The sequence below is a fragment of the Carettochelys insculpta genome, chromosome 9 (assembly GCF_033958435.1).
Source record: "Carettochelys insculpta isolate YL-2023 chromosome 9, ASM3395843v1, whole genome shotgun sequence".
NCBI lineage: Eukaryota > Metazoa > Chordata > Testudines > Carettochelyidae > Carettochelys > Carettochelys insculpta.
Window position 1 is genome coordinate 35,246,099 of NC_134145.1, and position 24,922 is coordinate 35,271,020.

Genomic DNA, 24,922 nt, shown 5'->3' on the forward strand with positions numbered 1-24,922 from the left:
AAAAGCACAGCAAACACCTTTAGGTAAGAAGCAGGCCTCAACTTGAAGCAGAGTTTATATCTTCCTCTGTGGGAATAACTTGGAGAGAATAGAGGTGGTATATAACTAAGATGCAACATAATAAATTGCAGAGTTACTTGAGATTCTCCTCCTCTGTATGCTTTTCCCAGATAGGCTCTGCAGGGGAGCTCCTCCTTTTCTAGACTGATGTTGAAAAAGACCATTTCATATGCAAGTCTGACATGTACATTAGATTTTTCTTCAGAACTGAGGGTGGTTCTAGATTGTCTTGACACAGTCAAGACTAAGATGATTTGGGAAAAATTTTCTGTGGTGTAACTAGTGTTCTAAAAATGTTACAAATGAGACAGTCATGTAACTTCAAGAAAATATTTATAAAAATACAATGCGATCAGTGTATGATGAGAAATGTGGCAATAAATACAGTGCAAGGAAGAAAAAGCATTTCTACATGGATATATTATGGCACATACAATAAAAATAAATGCACCATGAAAACTTGGGACTTTTGGGGGCTTAAGGACTTTGTACAAGCTTCCTTTTTAGTAAGACAACTATTTCTTAGGAGTTTGGTCACTTCAGATAATGGAATGAATACACAATCAAATGCACATGTATCCTGTCTGACATTAAGCAAATAATACTGCAGAAATAATTTTAACTAATATACTGCAGCTTAATTTTAGCATTTAACATAAACATGAAAGACTTCAGTATTCCATGCAGAAATTAGGTAAGAATAAGTAACGTGAGAGATGGATGTGGTATATGCGCCTATTTAAGTAAGAGGCTGAAGATGCATAGATCTTTATTAAAAGAATTGGCTGTACAAGAGTACTCACAGTATTCCTTTTTACTTCATATGCAATTATTGTTTATGCTGTAGACTACAAGTGTTACAGCACTTCATAAAGGCAACTAGAGGAGGGAAAGGGCAGAGAAAGGAATGTATGTAAGGCAATCCTTCTTAAGGAACATTAAGCATAGTGTGTAGGAAGATGGGTAACAATTCCACAAGGCTAGTTTCGTTTTTACTGAATAAAATAATGGACTAATACTGAGCTTCTGATTCAGATCTAATAATCAATTCCCTGATCACTGTACTGACCATGGTAATCTCTTTGATAGTCATCCTGGTACTCGCCATGATAGTCATCAGGGTATTCTGCCTGATAATCACTATCGCTGATTTCTGATCCATTAGTTCCTGTTCCTTGGCTTCCATTATGAATTACAGGTTCTGTTGGAGCTGCACAGTATTTGGGATCATACACTTGTCGTCCAAGCCCATACACACTCATTCCCTTCTGGGAAGCCACTTTATTGGTACCCATTTGTAGTGAAATAGTAGAGTTGTCCACTGGTTGTAATGTGAGCTTCTGGTCATAAATATCTCTTCTGGTGCCTGGAGCCAGCATCCCAGCCTAAAGAAACAGAATAATGATTTTAATTAACTTAAAAGGTAACCTTCCCATAATGCTTAAGAATCTTGACAATGAATTTCAGTAAGTTCTATACATACATCAATTTGTACAAGCTGAACAGAAAAAAAGTGACTTAAAATGCAACAGTAATACAAAGATTAAGATGACCCCTGATACAGTAAACTCTTTATCCAGCAACCCTGGGCCTGGGAGGTTGATAGATATGAAAAAATGACTTAACAGAGCAGCTGGGGAGGCGCACAGGCAGGGCTTGGGGAGAGGCAAAGAGCCAGCAGAACAGCAGCAGCCCCAGGGCTGGGACTGGGGGGTGGAACTCCACCACTGACAGAGGCCAGGGGAAAGAAAGCAGCATGTTTGTGCTCGTTATCTGGGAGTTTCGGTTGAATAAACACCAGGTAGAGTTTACTGTAACACCAGAGAGAGATGCTACAGCTCTGTAACAACTAGCATGTTGCCCATGTTATTGCAAAGGGGATGGTGGATATTTCACCATGACACTGCCCAGGAAGCTCTCTTCCATTTTGTTTTGGCTCAGAAGCATGGGAAATGATGCTTCCCTTTACTTTATGACCAGAGAGAGGAGCTCAGCCCAGACATTTTTTGTTCTCTCTAGTTCTCAGCAGATGCCCAACAAAAGAGACTCAGCTCTTGAATCACTGGGAGGGCACAGTACCAGCAGTGCTTCCTTGCAGGGTCTCACCTTAGCAAGGTGCTGATCCACCCCTTCAGCCTATCATCTACTTGCTTTGCTCACTGGAGTACTGCAGTGTCATGACAGCAGCTGATTTTGAAACACTATCCCCATGTAACCTTGCTTACCTGACTGGCCCCTTTATTAGTACCCATCTGTAGGCTAATGGTTGTCTGGTCAAACGGTTTATCAGTTTGCATTTTTGGATCATACAGATGCCTTCTGGTCCCATATGCAGTCATTCCTGCCTGGCTGGCACACTTGTTGGTTCCCATCTTAATAAAAGCACAAAAGCATGTGTGTGATCTTGTAGCAATTCAAAGAGACATTGTCCAGAAATACATACACAAATGAAAACTGCATTGACTGGACCTTAATATATAGGAAGCAGTTACAGCTTAGTTACAGACATTGATTTTCACTTCTAAACAGATACGAAGCTTCTCTGAATAATGACAAATAATCCAGTGCCATAATTCAGTGGCTGTGCAAGGAGGTGTGTTCCCATCCAACAGGGTGTTGATTAGAAAGAGAAACCTTATTTCATTTTGCACACCAAAGTGTATTTTAGCCATTATGGTCTACAGTGGAAAGGCTAATTCATGCTTCATTAGAGCATCACGTAGGAACTCACACATTACTGACTTCTCAACGAGGTAGCTGTTTTAGTATTTATCTTCATAAAACAAAAAAGCAGTTGTGTAGCACTTCTTCAGATCTGAAGTTGGCCTGTCCCATGAAAGCTCATCACCTAATAAATCATTTTGTTAGTCTTTAAAGTGCTACAGGACTGCTTTTCTCTTTTGTGGCTTAATGACACACCTCATCTGGAATTGGAAGTATGCGATTTTACCTATCAGAAGGGGAAAAAGCAAATACAGTGTGGTGTTAAATGTAGATAATTAAAGGGCAAGTTTAAAAAACTTGGACAAGGCCAGGAAACTGCTTTTTTTGATTACTCTGAAGAAGAAAAATGCCGCTTTTATCCATCTTGGTTCAAAGCAGTATTAAGTCAATGTTCAACTGTGAACTTTTGAAAGAACCATAAGGTTTGGTTGAGGTTTACAAACCACCTCCAGTCCCAAGGGTCTATCATACCTATTGTTGTGCGGTCCAACAGATTAACATTTGATTATTATTGTCTTATTCTGGTCAAATAGCACAAAAAACAGAATTCAAAGTAGGATTGCATTCAGCAAGCTTCCAACCCACTTTATTTTGGGATGGACAGTGGAAACTTTACAACAGGAATGGGCAGTAAGCGGTCCATGAGCCAGATGCAGTTTGCCAGCGTTAGTCCCTGGAGGGCTACCAAACTCTTCATTTACCTGTGGCTATGCAGCTAGGGCCACTCACTGCTTCCCACTAGTCACAGATCACCAGTGTGGAAAGTGCCGCAGCACAGTAACTCCCATTGGCTGGGAATGGCAATCTGCAGCCAAGGGGAGCTGTGAGCAGCTGTACCTGTGGACATGAAGGTAAACAAACATCTGGCAGGCCTGGAAGGGCTAGTTCCAACAAACTGCACTTGGCCCAGGAGATATTTAATACCCAACCCTTTTTTTCAAAAAGCATTAAGCCCACTTTTTATCACTACCTATTATGTTTAGAGCTGGCAAAGTTTTTAGAATATAGTTGTGACAGATAATACATAGACATATTAAGTTGGATAAAATTCTAGGGTTAAGCATTTTCCCTCATTTTTACCAACTTAAAATTTCGAAGTTTCAGGAATTTATAAGGGAGGAAGGCAGGTCAGTGAATAACTTTAGTGATTGAGATTCAGAAAATTTAAAGCTACCTAGCCAACACTTCTGTCTCTGCTCTAAGATGCTGGCAATACAACATTCTATAAGTAGTAAGGTTGGACTCATTCTCTAAGTTTTTTTCCTCCTTTACTCATTTCTGTATTGAGTGTCAAATAGTTCATCCACTCTCTCTCTCTCTGTGTGTGTGTACAGTGAAGTCAATATTTATCAATAAATATATAATCCTTCTAAACATCTTAGATTACAGTTAAGGAAAACAACTTTCACAGACTGTCACGAGATTCTAAAAACCCTATAAATTGTTTACAAAGGACAAAAATTACACACTAACAGGAGGACTTGTTCTAACTGAAAAACAAGCAACCCATTTTAGGGCTTGTCTATGTAAACAGCAAGCTGCAGTAGAACTCACTCACACAAGCCTGTTGCTGATATTACAAGGTGTACTAGGGAACTTGTAGTCTGCAGTGGCAAAACCCATATGGACAGGTCACACAGCAGGCTAGCATGCAACAGATGTGCCCCACACTAAATGTTCAAATTGTTAAGTCTCTAGTGACTAGCACAGGGTTCAGCAACACCCCCCCCCACCCCAGCAGAGATGCCAAGAGTGGCACGAGACTGTTTTCATCAGCATGCGAAGCAGGAGTTCAGCCTGACCCCTCCTCCCCCATGTAGTCAGGAGCTTGGTCAAAGCCATGCAGCCTGTGGACTGCCTGGCTGCATAAATGGCATCACCAGGTGTGCTTTGGCTTCCTCGACCACAGCATGCTATTCCAGGAAGGACTGCTAGGCAGAGATGGTGTTCACCTTTCAAGGAGAGGAAAGCAGGTCTGTGCCCAAATAGGGTCTAAGTTAGCGAGGAGGGCTTTAAACTAGGTTCGACGGGGACAGGGGAGCAAAGCCCACAGGTAAATAGAGAAAATGCAGACCTGGGAGATGAGTCAGAAATGGGAGGGAGCACAGGCAGAGAAAAAGGAGGGTCAGGGCAAAACTGGGAGGATAACTGTATTCAGAGAGTAGTTATCAATGGTTCTCAATCCTGTTGGAAAGGTATAACAAGTCAAGTTCCACAGGGGTGTGTCTTGGGACCAGTTCTGTCAACAATTTAAATATTGGCATACAAAGTACACTTATGTTTGCAGATGATACCAAGCTGAGAAGGGTTGCAACTGCTTTGGAAGATAGGGTAAAAACTATCTGGACAAATTGGAGAAATCTCTGGAGGTAAACAGGATGAGGTTTAATAAGGACAAATGTAGAGTGCTCCACTTTGGAAGGAACAATCAGTTTCACACATACAGAAGGCGAAGCGACTTTTCCCGGAAGGAGTGTGGCAGAAAGGGATCTAAGGGTTATAGCACATCACAAGTTAAATGAGTCAACAGTATGATGCTGTTAAAAAAAAAAAAAACAAACAAAAAAAAAAAAACCACCAAATGTGATTCTGGGATACATTAACAGGTATGCTGTGAACAAGACACGAGAAGTCATTCTTCCGCTCTGCTCTTCGCTAGTTAAACCTCAGTTGGAGTATTGTGTCCAGTTACGGGCACCGCATTTCAAGAAAGGTGTGGAGAAACTGGAAAAGGTCCAGAAAAGGGCAACAAGAATGATCAAAAGGTTTAGAGAACATGACCTATGAAGAAAGCCTGAAAGAATTGGGCTTGTTTAGTTTGGAAAAGAGAAGATTGAGGGGAAACATGATAGCGGTTTTCAGGTATCTAAAAGGGTGTCATAAGGAAGGAAAATACTTGTTCTTCTTGGCCTCTGAAGATAGAGCAAGAAGCAACAGGCTTAAACTGCAGCAAGGGAGGTTTAGATTGGACATTAGTCAAAAGTTCCTAACGGTCAGGGCGGTCAAACACTGGAATAAATTGCCTTGGGAGGTTGTGGAATCTCCATCTCTGGAGATATTTAAGAGCAGGTTAGATAAATGTCTATCAGGGATGGTCTAAAAGTACTTCGTCCTGCCATGAGGGCAGGGGGCTGGACTCAGTGACCTCTCAAGATTCCTTCCAATCCTAGTATTCTATTCTACGATTCTAAAAAGACCAGCTAATGCTGCCAACTACCATCTAAAGGTAAAAGCTTTGCATCTTAATTAATGCAGCTGTTGTTAAGTTGGACTACTAGTGAAGCGTCACTGGCACTCAGACCATACAGAGATCAACAGGTCAAATTTCAGCACTTTGCCTGCAAAAGGTTGCTGACACCTGGACTAGCACTTCAGTCAACTGCTTTTTCAAAAGTCAAACCATCTATTCGGATCCTACCAAATTCACAGTCCATTTTTGTCAATTTCACAATCACAGGATTTTAAAAATAAGTGTCATGATTTCAGCTATTTAAACTTGAAATTTTAGTGTTAAAATTAATCAATCTTAGTTTTGTGGTGTGGTCTGCTAATGTTTGTCGGCCCTGCTGCTGATGGCAGTACTGCCTTTGGCACTGAACAGTTGGAGAATAGTGGCTGATAGGTTACAGGGAACACTGCTCCAGCCTAAGTGCTTGGACAGCCACCCAGAAGAGATTCAGGTGCCACTCCACCGGTTAGCAGAGCTCCTACAGTCAGCAGCATGTGTTTCTATTGGTGGCACACAACTACACGTCTGGTTGCACAAAACAAAATTTATTCCGTACATGAATGGAAAAATTAGAGGGAACACTGGCCTGAAGCCCAGCTCTGAATGCAAACCCACTGCCAATAGCAGTATAAAAGTACAGGGGGCATGATATGGGACTGTCACTCTTCTGTGCTGCCGCTGGTAGGGGTGTTGTCAGAGCTAGGCACATAACCAACAGCTGCTGTGCTCTAGTCACCCAGCTCTAAAGGCAACACACAAGGGTGGCAATATTATGACCCCTCTAATGCAACCTTGCAAAAGCCACCACACACGAAAACCCTTTTAGGCCAGGACCCTCAATTAGAAAAATGTTAGCCTCCATGAGAGATGGCCCCGTCTAATACATTTGATGATGGTTTTCAATTTGCTTACCTGGAGGCCAATAACACTTTGGCCAGCTTTTAGCTTTCCTGCATCAAAACTCCTTGCTTGCTTTTCTGAATATTTGACACCAATATCAATTGTAGTATGGAATCCCTTGGTTTTTGCCTAAGTAGAAATAAATCATTTAAAAAGAACACATTTCTATATAATCATACTTTTTGCCATTTGAACTTCGTGAAGGAATTGCACCCCATCCACAAAGAGCAGGTTAAGCTTTTCCGAAGTGACTTTTGGTTCTTGAACTTAAGCAGCACTGGGGGGGGGGAGGGGGGAGGAGAGAATCAGTCCTTTTATTGTGATGTTCAACACACTAGCCAAATGTAGCTATTTGGCTTGAACAATAAATATTATGTAAAACCTTGATTATCTGACATAACTGGGACTGATGGTCAGATAACTGAAAATGTCAGATAAGCAAAGGAGACGAGGGAGACACCAGGGGCCTTTCAAGGAGCCAGCCCCTCAGGGCATGCTGCCAGGAGTCATTTCCCCATTACCACAGGGCTGGGGGGATATTATACAACCCCTGGTTATGCAACATTCTATTTTATCCAACCCCACCAAGGGGAAGAGAGGGGGGTGGGTGTCAGATAAAAGGTCATGTTGGATCACCAGGGGTTGGATAATCAAGTTTTAATCTGTATTTTCAGAATAATGTGGCTAATTCGCTATGTGGCTACTGCTTCAGAACTGGCTGGACACAACAGCTTTAAGTTATCAGTGTGGGAATGCAAAAACCACCACCCAAAAGCATTACTGACTTCTTAAAGCTTGCTGACCCATAGTTTTGTGTGTTTATAAAATTTAGCATTTCTTGACTTTTCTTCATTTAGTATATACATTTTTTACTGTTAGAAAGATTTTCTAATATTCAAATATTTCTAATATTCAAATCCCATACAATTAAGTATTTTTGCAGGATTTTTTTCTGCTAGTTATGTAGCCAAAGACACTAATAATTACTTGCATTACTCCTGATTTTCAGAAGGCTATACATGTGACTCATTAGTTGTACTCACCCTGAGAAATCTGGGGGGTGGGGGAGGGTCTAAACATATTAAGGATTTTGAGGTTAACTTCCATATTTTCAAACTTCACCTCCTTCGGTAAATGGGGTTTGCTGTTATGGGATATTCGGAATACAAGGCCTGCCTCTCTCTCTCAGATTGGGGACCGAGAACACAATCCTGTACTGACAGCTAACCCTCTGCTCTCCCGCTTGCAAGCATAATTTCAGCATATACCAGGCTACCACTAGCAAAACTGCTCTGTGGCTGCTCAATAGCCATGGCAGAGGAGATATAGTATGAGTTAATATTACATTAACTCCTTCACTGGCTGTCACATGTCAGCACAGCACTATGCTGTTGCAGACAGCAGTTTCATAACCCCATCCTTCTCCTACCCACTACCTAGATGGAGTGGGCATCAAGGTCCCCACAGTATGGCTTCTACAGACTCCCAGATGAAAAAAGGCATGTACCAGAAAGACCAATCCCTCCCTGCTAAGTTTTCCATGCTTGTGAGTGGAAGGAATGATCCCGGTCAATGTGTGGATTTCTGCCAGTTCAGTATGGTACCTAATATTCTGTGATGATAAATACTTACCAGGCCTGCTAATGCTACCAGGGAAGTCTGAACTTGGGTCATATTCCCATTCTCAAAAAGATCATTTGCTTCAAAAATATCATGTGGCTTCATACCATAGACTTGGATGGCTTTGATAAAATTCCCAATGTTCTCCAACTAAAAAAATAAGAGGCACAAATGTTTCATTTTGGAAAACATGGCTTCAACATTTTAACTATGACAAGCCCTCTTCCTTGAAGAGTTTTGGTAAGACACGGCCCCAGGACAGGACAGGACACAACATACAGCAAAGCAAATGAATGGTAAAGCTTAATACTCCTTAGATCTGCATTTGGATTTTTGTTTTGTTTTGTTTTGTACATAGACCTGCCATGCCTAATCAGACTCCTGGTCTGGTTGCTGTCTGCAACGGTGGCTAATGCCTGACATCAATCCACAGCATCTGTCTGCTTCCCCCAGAGATGTTCTAGTTTTAATAAAGGACTCTCCACTAGGGGGATATGCAGAAGTCTTCTAGGAGTACATCACCTCATCTAGATATTTACAATAGGTTTAGAACAAACTACATAAAACTGTAAGCAAAGTCAAGTACAAACTAAAATTTCATACAGTACTATACAGCTATGTATGATGCATTTCAGTGCATTATACATAGCTGTAACTACAGTATTTACATTCCAGTTGATCTTAAAAATTAGAAAGTAAACAATTTTCAATAAGTGTGACACTTTAGTTTTAAGTCTGGTTTTGTAAGCATGGTGAAACTTAGGAGAGGTTGGGGGACTCGGGGGGAGGTGTACCCAAGACAAATCAGATTCCTGAAAGGGGTACAGTAGTCTGGGGTGGCTGAGAACCACTGGTTTAAATAATACTCTCCCCCTCCCCCCAGTGTCTAAGTTCTGTGCCATTTATTTAGTTCCACTTTTTGAAGGAAGAACTATAATTTTTAGACATTCTGGAGTAAAGTGTGTTTCACAAGGTACTTAATGTCCAACTTAAAATTAAGTTCCTGTCAAATACATGTTTTTACTGTGCAGCTTACTATTGACTTCCTGGGACATAGCTCATCTTCAGGTGGTATTTATGAATACTAATCTATAGGTCCCAGTGAGGGTGAGGTGGGCTGAATAGAGAATAAGAATTAACTTAGGCTTTCTTCTTTCAGAGCCATAACAGAACATTCTATTACATTAGACAGACCAATCCTTATGTATAAAAAAAACAAATGTACAGCCATATTTAAAATTGTCTGCATATCCAGACCTACAGTTACTGCTTGTGCATTTCACCATGTTAATCTTTTTCTGATTTATGCGCCAATATTTCATACAATATTGTTTTAAATAAAGCTTACTGAAAGAATTTCAGTGGCATTTATTCCTATTTTGAAAAACACTTCATGCAATAAACTTGAATATAGCATACAGGGCAGTTAATTTTATCTGGCACAGACCAGTGGTTTGCAAATTGTGGGTCACCTCTCCATTGTAATGGGATCATAAAAGCTGCCTTATACTTGCTGAGGCCTGGGATTAAAGCCGAAACCCAATCAGGGGCAAAACCAAAGCCCAACAACTTCAGCCCTAAGCAGCAGGACTGAAGTTACAAGTGCCCTGTCTGAAGTTGAAATCCTTGGGCTTACACTTTGCCCACACCAGGCTTCAGTCTCCCCTCTTGGGGTCATGTACTAACTGTTGTCAGAAACAGATCAGATTGCAATCAATTTCGCGAACCCCAGCAGAGACTGTGGCTAGGTCAGCGATTCCCAAACTTTTTAGCTTCACTCCTCCTTTTTGATTTTTGAGAAACCCTCGAACCCCCTGACCTCTTCACCATCATCCAACCCCACCTTTTAACAAAAGTCAGTTTATACCCCTACAATCAAAAGGCCAAAAAAATTGCATTTTGTGGTATGAAATTTGAAATTTAAAACTTTTAACCACAGATCTCAAATCTTTTTACACCCTTGATCACTTTTAAAAAGGTCAGGGCAAGCCCCAAGATCCCCACCCTTTCTGTTCCCCTCAGCTCCATCATTTACTGTCCCTCCCCAGCCCTTACTCTCACTGGGTTAAGACAGGAGGTACAGGCTCTGAGGTGATAATGAGGGATTTGGGTAGGATAGGCTCAGGATTGAGGTGTGGGGGGGGATATAAGGGTATTAGGATGCTCTGGCCAGATGGGGACTTGGCCCCAATTAGGGGCTTGTTGGCCAGGCTTTATTTTTAAGTAACAGGTGTCCAGCAAAAACCTTCCTGCATTGTCTGTTTCTGGGACAGGTGCATAATGTGTATTGGGTGAGGGGTCACTGACCCACAGAAAAATAAGTCAGGGGCCACACGAGTTTAAAAAAAAACAAACCTACACCCACCACATACCCCTCCAAGCTCTCCCACAAGCCCCACTGACGTGGCCCCAACTGAGACACCATGTGGGGAGGGTAGGTAGGACTGAGGTTCAAGGCCTGAGGCCAGATTAATTCTTCTGGGGTTCCAGGGTTAGTGGAATCGTGGGGCCAAAAGTGAGGGTGCCAGTGTTCAGGACAGGGCTGCCAGTGAGTGGGCTAGGGATTGGGTGCAGAATGTGGGTGGAAAAATAAAAGTACAGGAAGCAAGCTTGGCTGGTACCTGGGGGTTCTGCAGCTGCATGCCAGGTTCAGGGTCTCAGGAAGTGCATGCACTTCTTCCCCTCTCCAAACAGCTCACACACTTCCTGAAAAACAGAGCCTGTTGCCCACTAGCAACTTCCTTCTACCTGCTGCCTTCCTGCACAGGAGGCTGGGGAGCAATAGGAGCCCCAGGTCTGTGCCAGCTCCAACTACTTACAGTGTACAGCTCCCAGGGGAGCAAGGTGCATGCTGTCTGAGCGGATGGAGCTAGTACGGACCTGGAGCTCCTATTCTCCCTCCACCCCTGCACAGGACAGCAGCAGGTGGAAGGAAGTCACCAGCAAGCAACAGACCCTGCTTTTCAAGAAACACGCAGGGTGTTTGGGGAGGGGAAGCAGCGCACATGCTTCCTGAGACACTGCTCTAGCATGCAGCTGCGGGACTCTTCTCCCCCACTGCAGGAAGCTGGCACTACCTCCATTTTTGCACCAGTGCAGGCTCTTTCTTTGTGGGTGGTGGGGGGCGGAAGGGGGTCTGGGTTGCCTTATGCCTGCCCCACCCCCAGAATTTCTTCATGCCCCAATGTGGGAACCTACGGGCTAGGGGGATGTTCCAGTTAAACTAAAAACAGTGACCTTTTAAAAACTTTTCCTTTTAATGAAGAAGCCATCTTGCTATATATGCCCCATATGCCTGAAATTTCTCATAGTAATTAAAGCTGCTATTAAACATTTGTACTGGGGTACCATTTAGAGGACAACCCAGTTGGGACTCCATCATTTCAGTCTTATTTATCTATCCATTTGCTTAAGTCTCCATACACAAATAGCTAATCAACCACTGGAAAGTTAAGTAAACAGGCAGTATGTCCCTATTCACGTCAGTTCCGGAAACAAAAGGAGAGAGGGCCTTTTTTTTTTTTTTACCTGATGCCAATTTAGTTCTGATTGGTTGATTTTCTTCACTGATCCTGGCTGCAGTTTATTTATGAGCCTGAGGAAAAATGAATGAAATGTGGAAATAGTGAATCACTTTTTCACACTATTTGTACAGGCATTATCTAAAAGTTACTTTTATTATTCATGCCACCATACACATTGTGATTTGATGCAAAAGAGTAAATCTTCATTTATACAAATGGTCTATTTTACACTCAGGATGTCCAAGAAGTCTCAATTCACATACAAATCCATAAGAATGGGCCAGTTTAATGTAGTGTGATATCTCTGATCAATTCTGCTGAAATTCAGGATTCTGAGACTTTCATGCACCCAGGAAAGATGACGACGACATGGAAGCAACTGGCGTTCTGATTACTAAGAACTGTAATATATTTTAAAGGGAGTCCCCAGATAGTGCTCTCCAGAATATGGAAAGAATAAAACTATTTAAAAAAAAGAAAATGATGTTCTTACTCGCATAGGATTATACCATCCTTTAAGCCCAGCTGAAAGTTTGCACCAACGCTCATCCCCGTAACCTCTTCTATCCAGTTGCGGAGATCTTCTTCTGCCTGTGGATCATATTTCAGGGCAATCTGTAATACAAATTAGTTACAGAGGTGTCATTGTGATGTCTCCTGAAGTGTTTTAGTCCAAATAGCCTATTCTAGAACATCTTTCTCATATGCCAGTGCTCTGGTAATTTCCCAATGCTACTGAAGTCTCTTAATGAAATAGCAACCTATGAATGTTCTCCTCTGATGAGGACAAGATTTCTGGATCCTGTACTTTTCTACATTACACAAAGTGTTTATACACAAGCAAGAATAAAGCTGGGTTTATGCCCTTTCCTGCATCTTTATGATCTGTGAAGACTAGAGTTGCCACCTCCTCCCCAACCCATCAAAAAAGTCCTCTTGCTTGTCTTACTTTAAATATCAGGAGTATCAAGCCTAGCTTGCTTGAGCACTGTCTTGATGCCTAAGGAGGGAGGAACTGCGACACCTCATAATTCAACTGAAGGATCAGCATGCTAACTCATATTTCGGGGGCGTGGAGCGGGAGACTTATTCATTGAAGTTAAGGAGATCTTTTTAAATGGTTTGACTAAATAGCAATGCTTACCCTTTCAAGCACTCAAATTTCACTCTGACAGCAAAGTCATAATTTTATTTGTCCTCTAGAAACAAGAGACCAGCGTTGCCAGCCATCAGTAGACAGTCCATAAAAAATTAGCCAAAATTGGACATGTGCGTAAAAAAAATTAAGGTGTCTAAATTTCATAAAAACAGCAGCTATTCTATAGCAATTACATTTCTTCTGTACTTCTTCAGCTATTTTCCTATGCTTGAAGGATTAATAACTGCCAGAAATGGATCTGGGGCAATTACTTCCACTGGGGTTAACAGCGTCAGTGTTCGGACATACGATCACAAAACGGAAATCTTCCACAACTAACTAAATGAAAGCGAGTTAAATAGCATATTGTTCTCGTGATGTATGAATGACAACAATTACTTTTCACTTTTGGCCATTTATGTAGTCTTAATATAGTATAAAAATTATGTCCATAAAAAAAATGTGTCCATAAATGAGATCTGTGGGTTGGCAACCCTTCTTATAAGCAGAATCTGAATTTATTAAAAACAATTATTTAAAATTAAAGAACCAGTAAGTCTAATTGTTTCCCTTTGCAGATCATACCAAAGAGCAGTTAAACTATCCTGCTGGCTACAGCAACAACTCCTGCAATACTACAAAAGGTCTTAACCCTTCCACTGTGGACACAGCAGAACAAGCTTGTTGGTATAGTTTATACCACTTTCCCAAGCAAAGCAATCTGTCAAGAGAATTTACACACACACACCCCTAAATTAAGTAGAGCTCTTACTTAAGTAACAGATTCTACGAAAAGCAAAGAATGAATTACCATGGTAAAGTGTAGAAAATAAATCCACAATTTTTAATGGAAAGATAAGGCAGCTAAAAAACACAACTGAATCACTAGACAGCAAGGAAAATTATGCCTAATGCACGTTATAGTTAAGATTTGTCACATTCACCCCTAGATGGCAGCCCCAAAAACACAAACTTGTGATCAGAGAGACAAGTGACTATTTTGAGAAGGCATGACACTGAGCAGATTGATAGACTACCAGGACTAGAAATGAACAACTGTTTCTAGCCTTAGCAAACCAAAAATCAATTACATTCCGATTACGATGTTGGCTATCCAAGGGATATGGTTCAATAATTTTTCCTGAAGTTCTTCCCCCGCCCCCTATCTTATTGCAGCAGTTCCTGGGAGCCCCTGGGAGAATTCTGCATGCATATAATGGCACGGAATTCACGTCCCCCACAGATTTCTTTGCTTCCCTGCAGAAAAATGGACTTGTAAGGGGGAAGCCACAATAGTGGTCACCTACCCCAGCAGGGTCCCCAGAGCAGCTGAAGGAATCTTAGTAATCATAGGGGTGGAACGGAGCTCAGGAGGTCATCTAATCCAGCCCCCTGCTTCAAGCAGGATAAATCCCCACTAAGTCATCCCAGCCAGGACCTTGTCAAGCCAGGACTGAAAGAAGGCTGGTGGCTCCTAACTTGCACCAGGGTTAGCTGCTAGTCCCAGCTTAAATGAGGAGGACAAAACTTCCTCATCCTCAGAGAGCAGCCAAACCCAGGGTCCTGCCGCCCTTGCTCCTCAGCTGCAAGGAGAGTGATCACTGCTCTGAGAGCTGCTCCTTTATCCACTCAATTCCCATGTGGACCCCCCACATTCCCAAGTCTCCCACCCACTGAATCTCACTCTCTTACACTTAGAATGAGATCCCTCACTGCACCCAAACCTCCCACCAAGCTGTTTACACCCAGATCACTCACTCCACATCTGAATCCCTTCACACTAAGTGCACTGCCCACTGCTCCCCCCTCACATTTGGAGCCTGCTGGGCTGATCGTGCTTGCAAATTTCTGTTCCTCTTGCTTGGTATCTTGGTGCATCTGGCACAGGGTGCAGAGCCCTCTAATAGATCATTTGCTGCCTCATCACTGACTCTCTATCCCAGGAAGGGGAATGGGTCTGCAGAGTGATCGCCACGCCTCCAATGATCTGTGTTCTCCCTGGGCATGCTGGAGGCTTCACATTTGACATAAAACATGCAGAATTTTAAAAACTGTGCACAGTTTTCCCTGTCATTTAAGAGTAAAACCAAGAAGAGAGAAACTGGATTTTTCTCCCCATGGGGCAGCATCAGATCTGCTATGTGGTTAGTGCAACATAGTGGATATGAAATAGAAGAAAGCAGAAAGGTGGTTAAGGAATGTAAGCTTACCCCATGCAAAATGATCACTCCCCGACATAAGCCATTAATGGCAATAGTTGTAACAGGTGAGTGGACCCAAGGCTGATTTATTTTCCAGTATTTCATGTATCAGATGACTCAAGTTTAGGAGAACGTCACACAATCTGAGCCAAGAGGTACACAACTTAAAATAGATGAAGAGGAGAAGAGTTTCTTCAAGCATGTATTGATCTGAGAAGCTCAGATCCTATGTGGATGCATTGGGGTTGGTTAACAGCAAATGAAGAGATCAGCAGAGAAATGCAAGTGCCTGTAAGCAAAATGATTGACACACTCATAACCAGACTATTTAAGAGCCAACTACAAAATCAGGGGGAGGCCTCATCTGTCTGGATTAGACACACAGAGACACACAAGACTAGACACTATAAATATGAGATGCTTTGATGACATTGTGAGGAATGGCATTGCTAGACCACATGAAGAGACCACGATCTGCCATTCTAAAGAAGGTGCAAGAGAGGGTATGAATAAGAAAAAAAGGTATTTGAGACTAGGGTTTGCAGAGAGAAAAATGACAGCCAAAAAAATGGTACTTAAATTGTTCAAGGGAGGATTGACTGGTTGTGCAATTAAATCAACTGACAAACTTGGAAAAGACTGATCCAGCAACCAAGCCCAGCTATTTGGGGAAAGAAAGAGGTAGAAATGAGTAATACAGGTGACTAAAAGCAGCCAACTAGTCTGACATCCTATTGTAGTCTTGACAAAACTTTTTGGAAAACACTGCCAGCAGTAGTGATCACAGGCAAAACAATACCTTTCAGCATCAGTGTAAAGGAAGTGGGTTCAAAACTTTTTTGTTTTTAAAAGAAAAACTCTAAATGCATGCTTGAAATTGCTCTTGGTGCTTAAGCTCACCAAACACTGACAGAGTCCAAAAATGCTCATGTGTGTCACTAAGAACAAACATTCTGTATATTTTCATTATCTGTTTACAAGTAACACTGCCTCCCCAAAAAACTTTCCTGCTCACCATACCATGTATCTATGCATAGGGTCAGCCTAAGAATTAGCAAAATCATCCTTCTGAATTTAACTCGGACCCAAATTTTGCATTAAGTGTGTAGAAACTGACCCTCTCACATCCTGTCTCAAGTTTCATGCTTCTTTCAGCCCTAGTGATCAGTTTATACCTGTTTGCTAATGATTTTTCTGCCCCTTAGGCCCAATGAGCAGCTCTGTATACAAGCCTCCTTCAACTCTACCTGTGCTTTACAGTGGACCATGAAAGATAAACAGCATGTGAAACCCAAAATAGCCAAGCAGGCAACGGTGGAGTCCAGCCCCTTCCCAACTATGAATAATGTACTGGGCCTTAACTGCCTCTTCAAGGCAGACACATCTGGACTGGATTTCCCCACCCCCATACGCTAAGAACTAGGAGTTGCAGAGGCTGAGATTTGCAGAATAGCTTGTAAGCCCCTACTGCCAGCAACAGGAACCGCGGTGGGCTCTGCAATGTAAACTGTGGATGCTGTTTTTGCACACATCTCACAGAGCAGGAGACAGTGTTTTCACTACCACCACCCTTCTTCCCACACCTCCATCCCAGCTGGGAGGGGGACAAGCTTTCTCCAGGGCCAGGGAAAGAATCTGCCTAACGTTCTCCGGAACCTGACTCTGAATGTGAGCTGCAACACATTTTGTTCAGAATTACCAACATTTCATAGTCATGGACAATCTCTATTCCCAATATATCCATAACTGAGGTTCTACTATAGATCCAACCTTTTTAATGTATTGCCAGATTGTAAACAGGTACTTTGTAATGGTACAAACATTAAATATTGGGTCTGGGGATTCATCCTCTAGAACACATTGCAGTCAAATATTCATCCCAATAAATCCTGCTGGAGCATCTGAAAGAAAAGCATACATACTAGATTCTCCTAAAATCCCACTGTAGCAAGGGAGCATGGCCTTACTCTGAGATTGATGGGGAGTAACCCTCACCCACCCCTTGATGGTCAGAGCTAGGATACACCCTGATGGATGATGTGTTGGGGGGCCTGAAATAGTACACGGCCCCCAAACGCAGTGGGCCCTCAAGTGCCCATTGCAGAGGTCAGCATACTCCCCCACTCCCAAAACACACCCATTAATGCTGTTGAGTGAATAAAACCATAGACTCATAGAACACTAGGACTGGAAGGGACCTCGAGAGGTCATCAAGTCCAGCCCTGTACCCAATGGCAGGACCAAGTACTGTCTAAACCATCCCTGATAGACATCTATCTAACCTGTTCTTAAGTATCTCCAGTGATGGAGATTCCACAACCTCCCTTGGCAATTTATTCCACTGTTTGACCACCCTGACAGTTAGGAACTTTTGCCTAATGTCCAACCTAAACCTCCCTTGCTGCAGTTTAAGCCCATTGCCTCTTGTTCTATCCTCAGAGGCCAAGAAGAACAAGTTTTCTCCCTCCTCCTCATGACACCCTTTTAGATACCTGAAAACTTCTATCATGTCTCCCCTCAATCTTCTCTTTTCCAAAAGAAGCAAGCCCAATTTTTTCAACCTTTCGTCATTAGGTCACATTCTCTAGACCTTTAATCATTCTTGTCACTCTTTTTCTGGACCCTCTGTAATTTCTGCACATCTTTCTTGAACTGTGGTGCCCAGAACTGGACACAATACTCCAGCTGAGGCCTAACCAGAACAGAGTAGAGCCGAATAATGACTTATCGTGTCTTGTTCACAACACACCTATTAATGCATCCCAGAATCACGTTTGCTTTTTTTGCAACAGCATGTTGACTCATATTTAGCTTGTGGTCCACTATAACGCCTAGATCCCTTTCTACTGTAGTCTTTCCCAGACAGTCTCTCCCCATTCTGTATGTGTGAAACTGATTGTTCCTTCCCATGTGGAGCACTTTGCATTTGTCCTTATTAAGCTTCATCCTGTTTATCTCAGACCATTTCTCCAATTTCTCCAGATCCTTTTGAATTATGACCCTCTCCGCCAAAGCAGTTGCAACCCCTCCCAGCTTGGTATCATCTGCAAACATAATAAGCGTACTTTCTATGTCAATATGTAAATCATTGATGAAGATGTTGAACAGAGCCGGTCCTAAAACAGACCCCTGCAGAATCCCACTTGTTATACTTTTCCAGCAGGATTGAGAACCATTAAGAACTATTCTCTGAGTACAGTTATTTATTATCCAGCCAGTTATGCACCCACCTTATAGTAGCCTCGTCTAAGTTGTATTTGCCTAGTTTTTTATAAGAATATCATGCTTTACTAAAGTCTAGGTATACCACATCTACCGCTTCTCCCCTATCCACAAGGCTTGTTATCCTATCAAAGAAAGCTATCAGATTAGTTTGACATGATTTGTTCTTTACAAATCCATGCTGGCTGTTCCCTATCCCCTTACCACCTTCCAAGTGCTTGCAGGTGATTTCCTTAATTACCTGCTCCATTATCTTTCCTGGCACTGAAGTTAAATTGACTGGTCTGTAGTTTCCTGGGTTATTCTTATTCCCCTTTTTATAGATGGGCACTATACTTGTCCTTTTCCAATCTTCTGGAATCTCTCCCATCTCCCATGATTTTCCAAAGATGATAGATAAAGGCTCAGATACCTCCTCTATCAGCTCCTTGAGGATTCTAGGATGCATTTCATCAGGCCCTGGTGACTTGCAGACATCTAAATTTTCCTAAGTGATTTTTAGCTTGTTCTTTTTTCATTTCAGTTTCTAACCCTACCCCTTTCCCACTAGCACTCACTATCTTGGGCATTCCTTCATCAGACTTCTCACTGAAGACCGAAACAAACAAGTCATTAAGCATCTCTGCCATTTCCAAGTTGCTTGTTACTGTTTCTCCCTCCTCACTGAGCAATGGCCCTACCCTGTCCCTGGTCTTCCTCTTGTTTCTAATATATTTATAAAAAGCCTTCTTGTTTCCCTTTATGTCTGTACCTAGTTTGAGCTCATTTTGTGCCTTAGCCTTTCTAATCTTGCTCCTGGCATTCTTGTGGTGTTTGCCTATATTCATCTTTTGTAATTTGTCCTTTTTTCCATTTTTTTACATGATTCCTTTTTTATTTTGAGAACATGCAAGATCTCCTGGTTAAGCCAAGGCAGTTTTTTGCCATATTATTTTCTATCTTTCCTATGCAGTGGGATAGCTTGCTTTTGGGCCCTTAATAATATCCCTTTGAAAAACTGCCAACTCTCCTCAGCTGTTTTTCCCCTCAGTTTTGCTTTTCATGGGACCTTACCTACCAGCTCTGAGTTTACCAAAATCTGCCCTCCTGAAATCCATTCTCTCTATTTTGTGGTTTTCCATTCTACCCTTCCTTAGAATTGTGAACTCTATGATTTCATGATCACTTTCACCCAAGCTGCCTTCCACCTTCAAGTTCTCTACCAATTCCTCCCTATTTGTTAACATCAAATCTAGAACAGCTTCCCCCCGGCAGCTTTTCCAACCTTTTGGAATAAAAAATGGTCTCCAATACAATCCAAGAATTTACTGGACAGTCTGTGCCCTGCTGTATTAGGTCCCCAACATATCTCTGGGTAGTTGAAGTCCCCCATCACCACCAAATCTGGGGCCCTGCATGACTTTGTTAGCTGTTTAAAAAAAGCCTCATCCACCTCTTCCAGCAGGGTAGGCGGCCTGTAGTAGACTCCTAGCAGGACATCACCCTTGTTTTTTACCCCCCTTAGTCTAACCCAGAGACTCTCAACACGTCCATCTCCGCCTCAGTCCAAGTGTGCACATTTTTAATATATAAGGCAACACCTCCCCGCTTTCTTCCCTGTCTATCCTTCCTAAGCAGGCTGCACCCTTCAATACCAACATTCCAATCACGTGTATTATCCCACCAAGTTTCCATTATGCCAACCATGTCATAGTTGTATTTATTTATTAGCACTTCCAGTTCTTCCTGCTTATTACCTATGCTTCTTGATGGAGTAATGCAGCTCCACTCACCTCAGGGGAGGTGTAGGACTGCTCCGCTTCCCTGGATCTCCATCCCTGCCAGTAAGAGCAAAGGGGTTGCCACCCCGCTGCTGGTGCAGTTTCCCCCCTGCCTGGCCATAGATGGCAGGGAGAGGAGTCACAGCCTCTCAGCAGATACCCCTGGTCACCCTGCCAGAAGGAGTGGGCAGGGCAGGAAGGGTAAAAGGCAGAGCTTGCAGCTCAGTTGGACTAGAGATGCCAAAGACGACAAATACCTCCCACATACTCCTGGGGCTGAAACCCAAAAAGGAGACAGGTAGCGTTAAGGAGTGGACAGAGCTGCCAGGTGAACAAAGTATCAAGGAACTAGAGCGAAGGCATCAAAGAACCCAAGGTATCAAGTGAAGAGACCACATAAAGTAGCTGGAAGACACTGGAGCAGCATTCCCTCTTTTTCCAACCATGGGCAGAATTTTGTTAGGTTCACCACCATAAATACACGGTGCTGGCTATGGGCACTCTGCTAATCAGCACCCAAATTTCTTCTTGGATGGCTGCCCAAGGGTTGGCTTACAGGGAACACTGCACTGGGCTATCATCTGGCTGGGGGGTTTCCAGTTCAATTCAAGTTACCATGTTTCAGGCAGATCCCCCCAGACCCAATGGCAAAGCACTCCACCCATTAGAGCCCTGGACTGGCTGGCACTCAGTGATAGTTACTGCTCTGGAATTAAATGACTTATTCATGGTACATAACAAAGTTCTTTGGATTAGTGAAATATACTTGATTGTCCAAGACAAGAACTGGTGGCAGTTCATTCAGGATCTGTAAGTTACAGAATCCAACACAGCATCAGCCCAGCAGGGAACTGACTATCCTGGAAAATTTACAATTTAACTTCAAACATTCAAGGCATTAAACAAAACAAAATAAAGGTGAGGAGATACAGGGGTCAAGTGTAAAAAAAACTGTATAATATTTCCTAGTATTAGTGACAGGATCAAAAGTTACGTAACATACTAAATTAGGGAATATTTCAAATTTTCCATAAATAATCTGCCAGACTTGTTCTAAATTTTCTTTTGACAGCAATCTGAGGGAAAACTGGAAGGTTGTTATACTAAAAAGTACTAAAACAGATTCCTTTTTCCATTATTACTTCCTTACATGCCAAATGACAATTTGCATGGCAAGATCTGCTCCTTTAAGTGCTGTAGCTGCATCAGAAGGTTTTTTTTTTTTGTTTTTTTTGTTTTTTGTTTTTTTTAAAGAAAAGCCTTTACAATTATATCTGTGGCAAAAGGAAGTATGTTCCAGTGAAGATGGAAAAACAGCTTCACTTAAAATTACTATTCTTAAAAGGCAGATACAAATTGTCTCCAGGAACCTTTTCGAAGGGCAAATCTTAGATTTTTCATCTTTCAAAAATTAGCATTTCAGATATGAAACAAAGATGGACAGTGAGATCTTTCTGGACTGCTATTTTTGTCTTATACTCAATGTTATTAGAATTAACATGAATATGGAGGTAGGAAAAATTGCAGAATTCAACATGTGTATCTAAAATTGTTAAAAGCGTTTGTAGTGTTTAGGAAATAGCATGTTTAACTGAGGACTGTATCGTAATGCAGATGCTCCATAACTATTTAATTGTATGTTAGTACCCCCCAGCAGCCAGTGATGACCCAAACCCCCAACTCTTCCCCGTGACTTCTGCATACCCAGAAACAGCTGAAAGGAATAAGAGTGGGGACAGGATGCGTTTGTGGGAAGACCTGGGGCAGGGTCAAGCAAGCAGCACTAGGCAGAAAGCAGCAGTGTAGGCCAGTATATCTTATGGGGAGAAATTCTCTGGTACCATTGTTTTGATATCTGTTGACCTCTCAAGAACAGACTTATCAGTGACACCCCTGTACACGTATGCCAAATTCTGAAGTACTTAGCACATTGCTCTTTGGGTTTTTTAAAGATCTAGTTCTTAAAAATGTTCCTCCCCCCTCAGAATAGTAAGTAGTCTTGCTCAAGCTTTCGAGAAAAATTCAGGGTACACAAGAATGAAAATTTCAGATTTAATTATCAGACCTGTAAGTGAATGGAAGCAGGATTATAATGGAGATTGTTTTATGGGTTTCCTGTGATGCCATAGTACTTAAATCATTTTAGACAAAACACTAACTAATTAGGCCTCAAAACTCCAACAAGATAAGCATTAAGAAACAGTTACATTAAAACGATCTGCTGAAAATTCATACAGTAAGCCTCTAAAGTCAGGATTTGAACTTCAAACACCCCATTCTCATCTCTCTAGATCATGCTAATCTTACATGAAAAGCAGGTTACCACAGTAACAGACTAATGTGGCTCCATCTAGTCCATTCTATCAAAACAAAAAAAGCAGTCATGTAGCACTTGACAGACTAACAAAATAATTAGGTGATGATCTTTTGTGGGACTTCTTCCGCTCTCTAGCCTTACCAGAACAGAACAGGTTACCATATAATAAGCCAAGTCTGCAACTAATTTCCCATCTAGTGATTTCTCTTTTTGAAGGGAAATTTAACATGTATCAATAAACACTGCAGTTTTTCATCTGAGGAGTGTCCTCTGTGGGCCAGATGTCAGACAAATGAAACATCCTAATCCTTGTATCTAGCATAGTTACTATGTGTATTCACAAATCTCGTATCAAGTATTCTACTTCAAACGTAAAAAGGAGTCATGAGTAATTTTGCATCCCTTGATTGATATGGTTTCCATCAGATCAGAGTCTACAGCTGGATTCAATGAATTTCAGCACCCCCACCTACATAATGTGGTAAGGAGGTATTCTGTAGGGGCAGGAGCTGGTATGTGGGAGCTGCTGAGGAGTGTGTAGCAGCAGCCATTTTTTACTCCCATGGATCCTCCAGCCCCAGCACTTATGCCAATTATGCAAATTGTTCCAGCACTGCAGAAAAGAATATGTTCTCATTTCATTTCTTCCCTTACAAGGAAGTTAACTGCATACATCAGGACTGGAGACACAGCCAGGACTCATCTTTGGGTAAAAGGATAAAGCTTAAGGTCATGCACATGCTTAAATGTGTACTTGTGGTGAAAAGATTTAAATAATACTTCAGTTTCAGGTATGAATGTTCCTTATAGTGAATATAGGGTAGGGTGCACAGCCTTGTTAAAAAATGAGGTATAAGTAACAGCTCCAGCTGAGATTTGTTTTATATCAGTCTGAGGCTAAATGTGAGTAGACTATTACATATACATAAAAAGGTGAACAAAATCAGCCTCGATACCGAAAACTTTACAGTTAAGTTTTAAACACATTCGTTAGTGGAGCAGCTTTTCACTTGGACAGTGGAAATGCATTCCCAAAAATCTCTCTTATATCCCTGAAGTTGAGTTTGAAGATTTGGATGTTTTGCCCACAAACACAGTTTGCCCTGTAAGACAGTGCTCAGAAAAGGCATTCCTGGCCTCTTCAAGTCAACACAGACACACGTGGTTGTTTACACCATTAATCTTGCTATAATCTGTGCTGGGAGCCTCATTTTTCATTGTCATAACAGGTATGGTAATTTCCTTCCATATCCTGGTCAAACCTTACTGAATTTCTGGAATAAACAAATCCATAAGGATTAATATCTTAAAATGCAAAATGTGTATATATTGTGGGATTGTATGGCATACGTCTAAGGAGGGGATATGATTAATGTGTAAATCCTGGAAAGTGTTATGAACTGTTATGAACTTCAAAAGGACTCTTTGAAACAATAGTTTGTCTGCTCTAGAAACAAGTCCTGTGGCACCTTACAGACTAACAGATATTTTGGAGCATAAACTTTTGTGGGCAAAGACCCACTTCGTCAGCATGTGATGAAGCAGGTTTTTGCCCACGAAAGCTTATGCTCCAAAATATCTGCTAGTTTGTAAAGTGCCACAGGACTTGTTGTTTTTGAAGATACAGACTAACACGGGTACCTCTCTGATACCTGTCGGCTCCAGCACAGCGCGCCACAACCAGTGTGCCAAGGGACCCTGGTGTCCCGCAAAGTGATGCTTATGTGCCATCAAAATCCTGAGAAAAAATATTTAAAATTAATCGAATAAGTCAGAGGTGGCCAACCTGCAGCTCTCAAGCTGCACGTGGCTCCTCCTCAGAGCCTCCTGCCAGGAGAGCAACCCACCGCTCTATGCACACACCCCAGTGCTTAGTGGGAGAAGCATGGGGCGGTGGTGACTCTGGTGAGTCACTAGCATTGAGTTAGAGCAGGAGCAGGGCCCCTGGCTCTGGAGCATGGCAGTGGGTTTGAGTGAAAGAGGAGGTGGAGGGGGCAGCTGGGGATGCCTGGTTCTGAAGGAGGAGAAGACATATATATATTGGGTGTGCCATGAAATTATAACAAATGTTGAAGTGTGTCACAAGGTGGTAAAGGTTGCCGAGTACTGCTCTAGTGCATTACCTGGGATTCCTAGGAAATACTTGGGAGGAGGGGACTCAACCTTCTCAAGCTGTGCCCTGAGGAGAGAACCTTTATCTGCTGATTAACTGTTAACATAAGGAAAA

At 42.1% G+C, this 24,922-nt stretch overlaps 1 protein-coding gene across 2 annotated transcripts in view; it reads right to left on the reverse strand.

The window, feature by feature from the left end:
- Positions 1-376: 376 nt before the first annotated feature.
- The window catches only part of CNN3 (calponin 3), a 63,256-nt gene continuing 38,710 nt past the window's right edge, over positions 377-24,922 (reverse strand). For both annotated transcript variants that reach the window (XM_075002875.1, XM_075002876.1), the window contains exons 2-7: positions 12,551-12,672; positions 12,062-12,128; positions 8,546-8,683; positions 6,926-7,042; positions 2,286-2,432; positions 377-1,445 (exon numbers count right to left, since the gene is read on the reverse strand). In XM_075002875.1, coding sequence (XP_074858976.1) covers positions 1,098-1,445; positions 2,286-2,432; positions 6,926-7,042; positions 8,546-8,683; positions 12,062-12,128; positions 12,551-12,672 — 939 coding nt within the window. In that variant the 3' untranslated portion in view covers positions 377-1,097. The remainder of the gene's footprint in view (positions 1,446-2,285; positions 2,433-6,925; positions 7,043-8,545; positions 8,684-12,061; positions 12,129-12,550; positions 12,673-24,922) is intronic.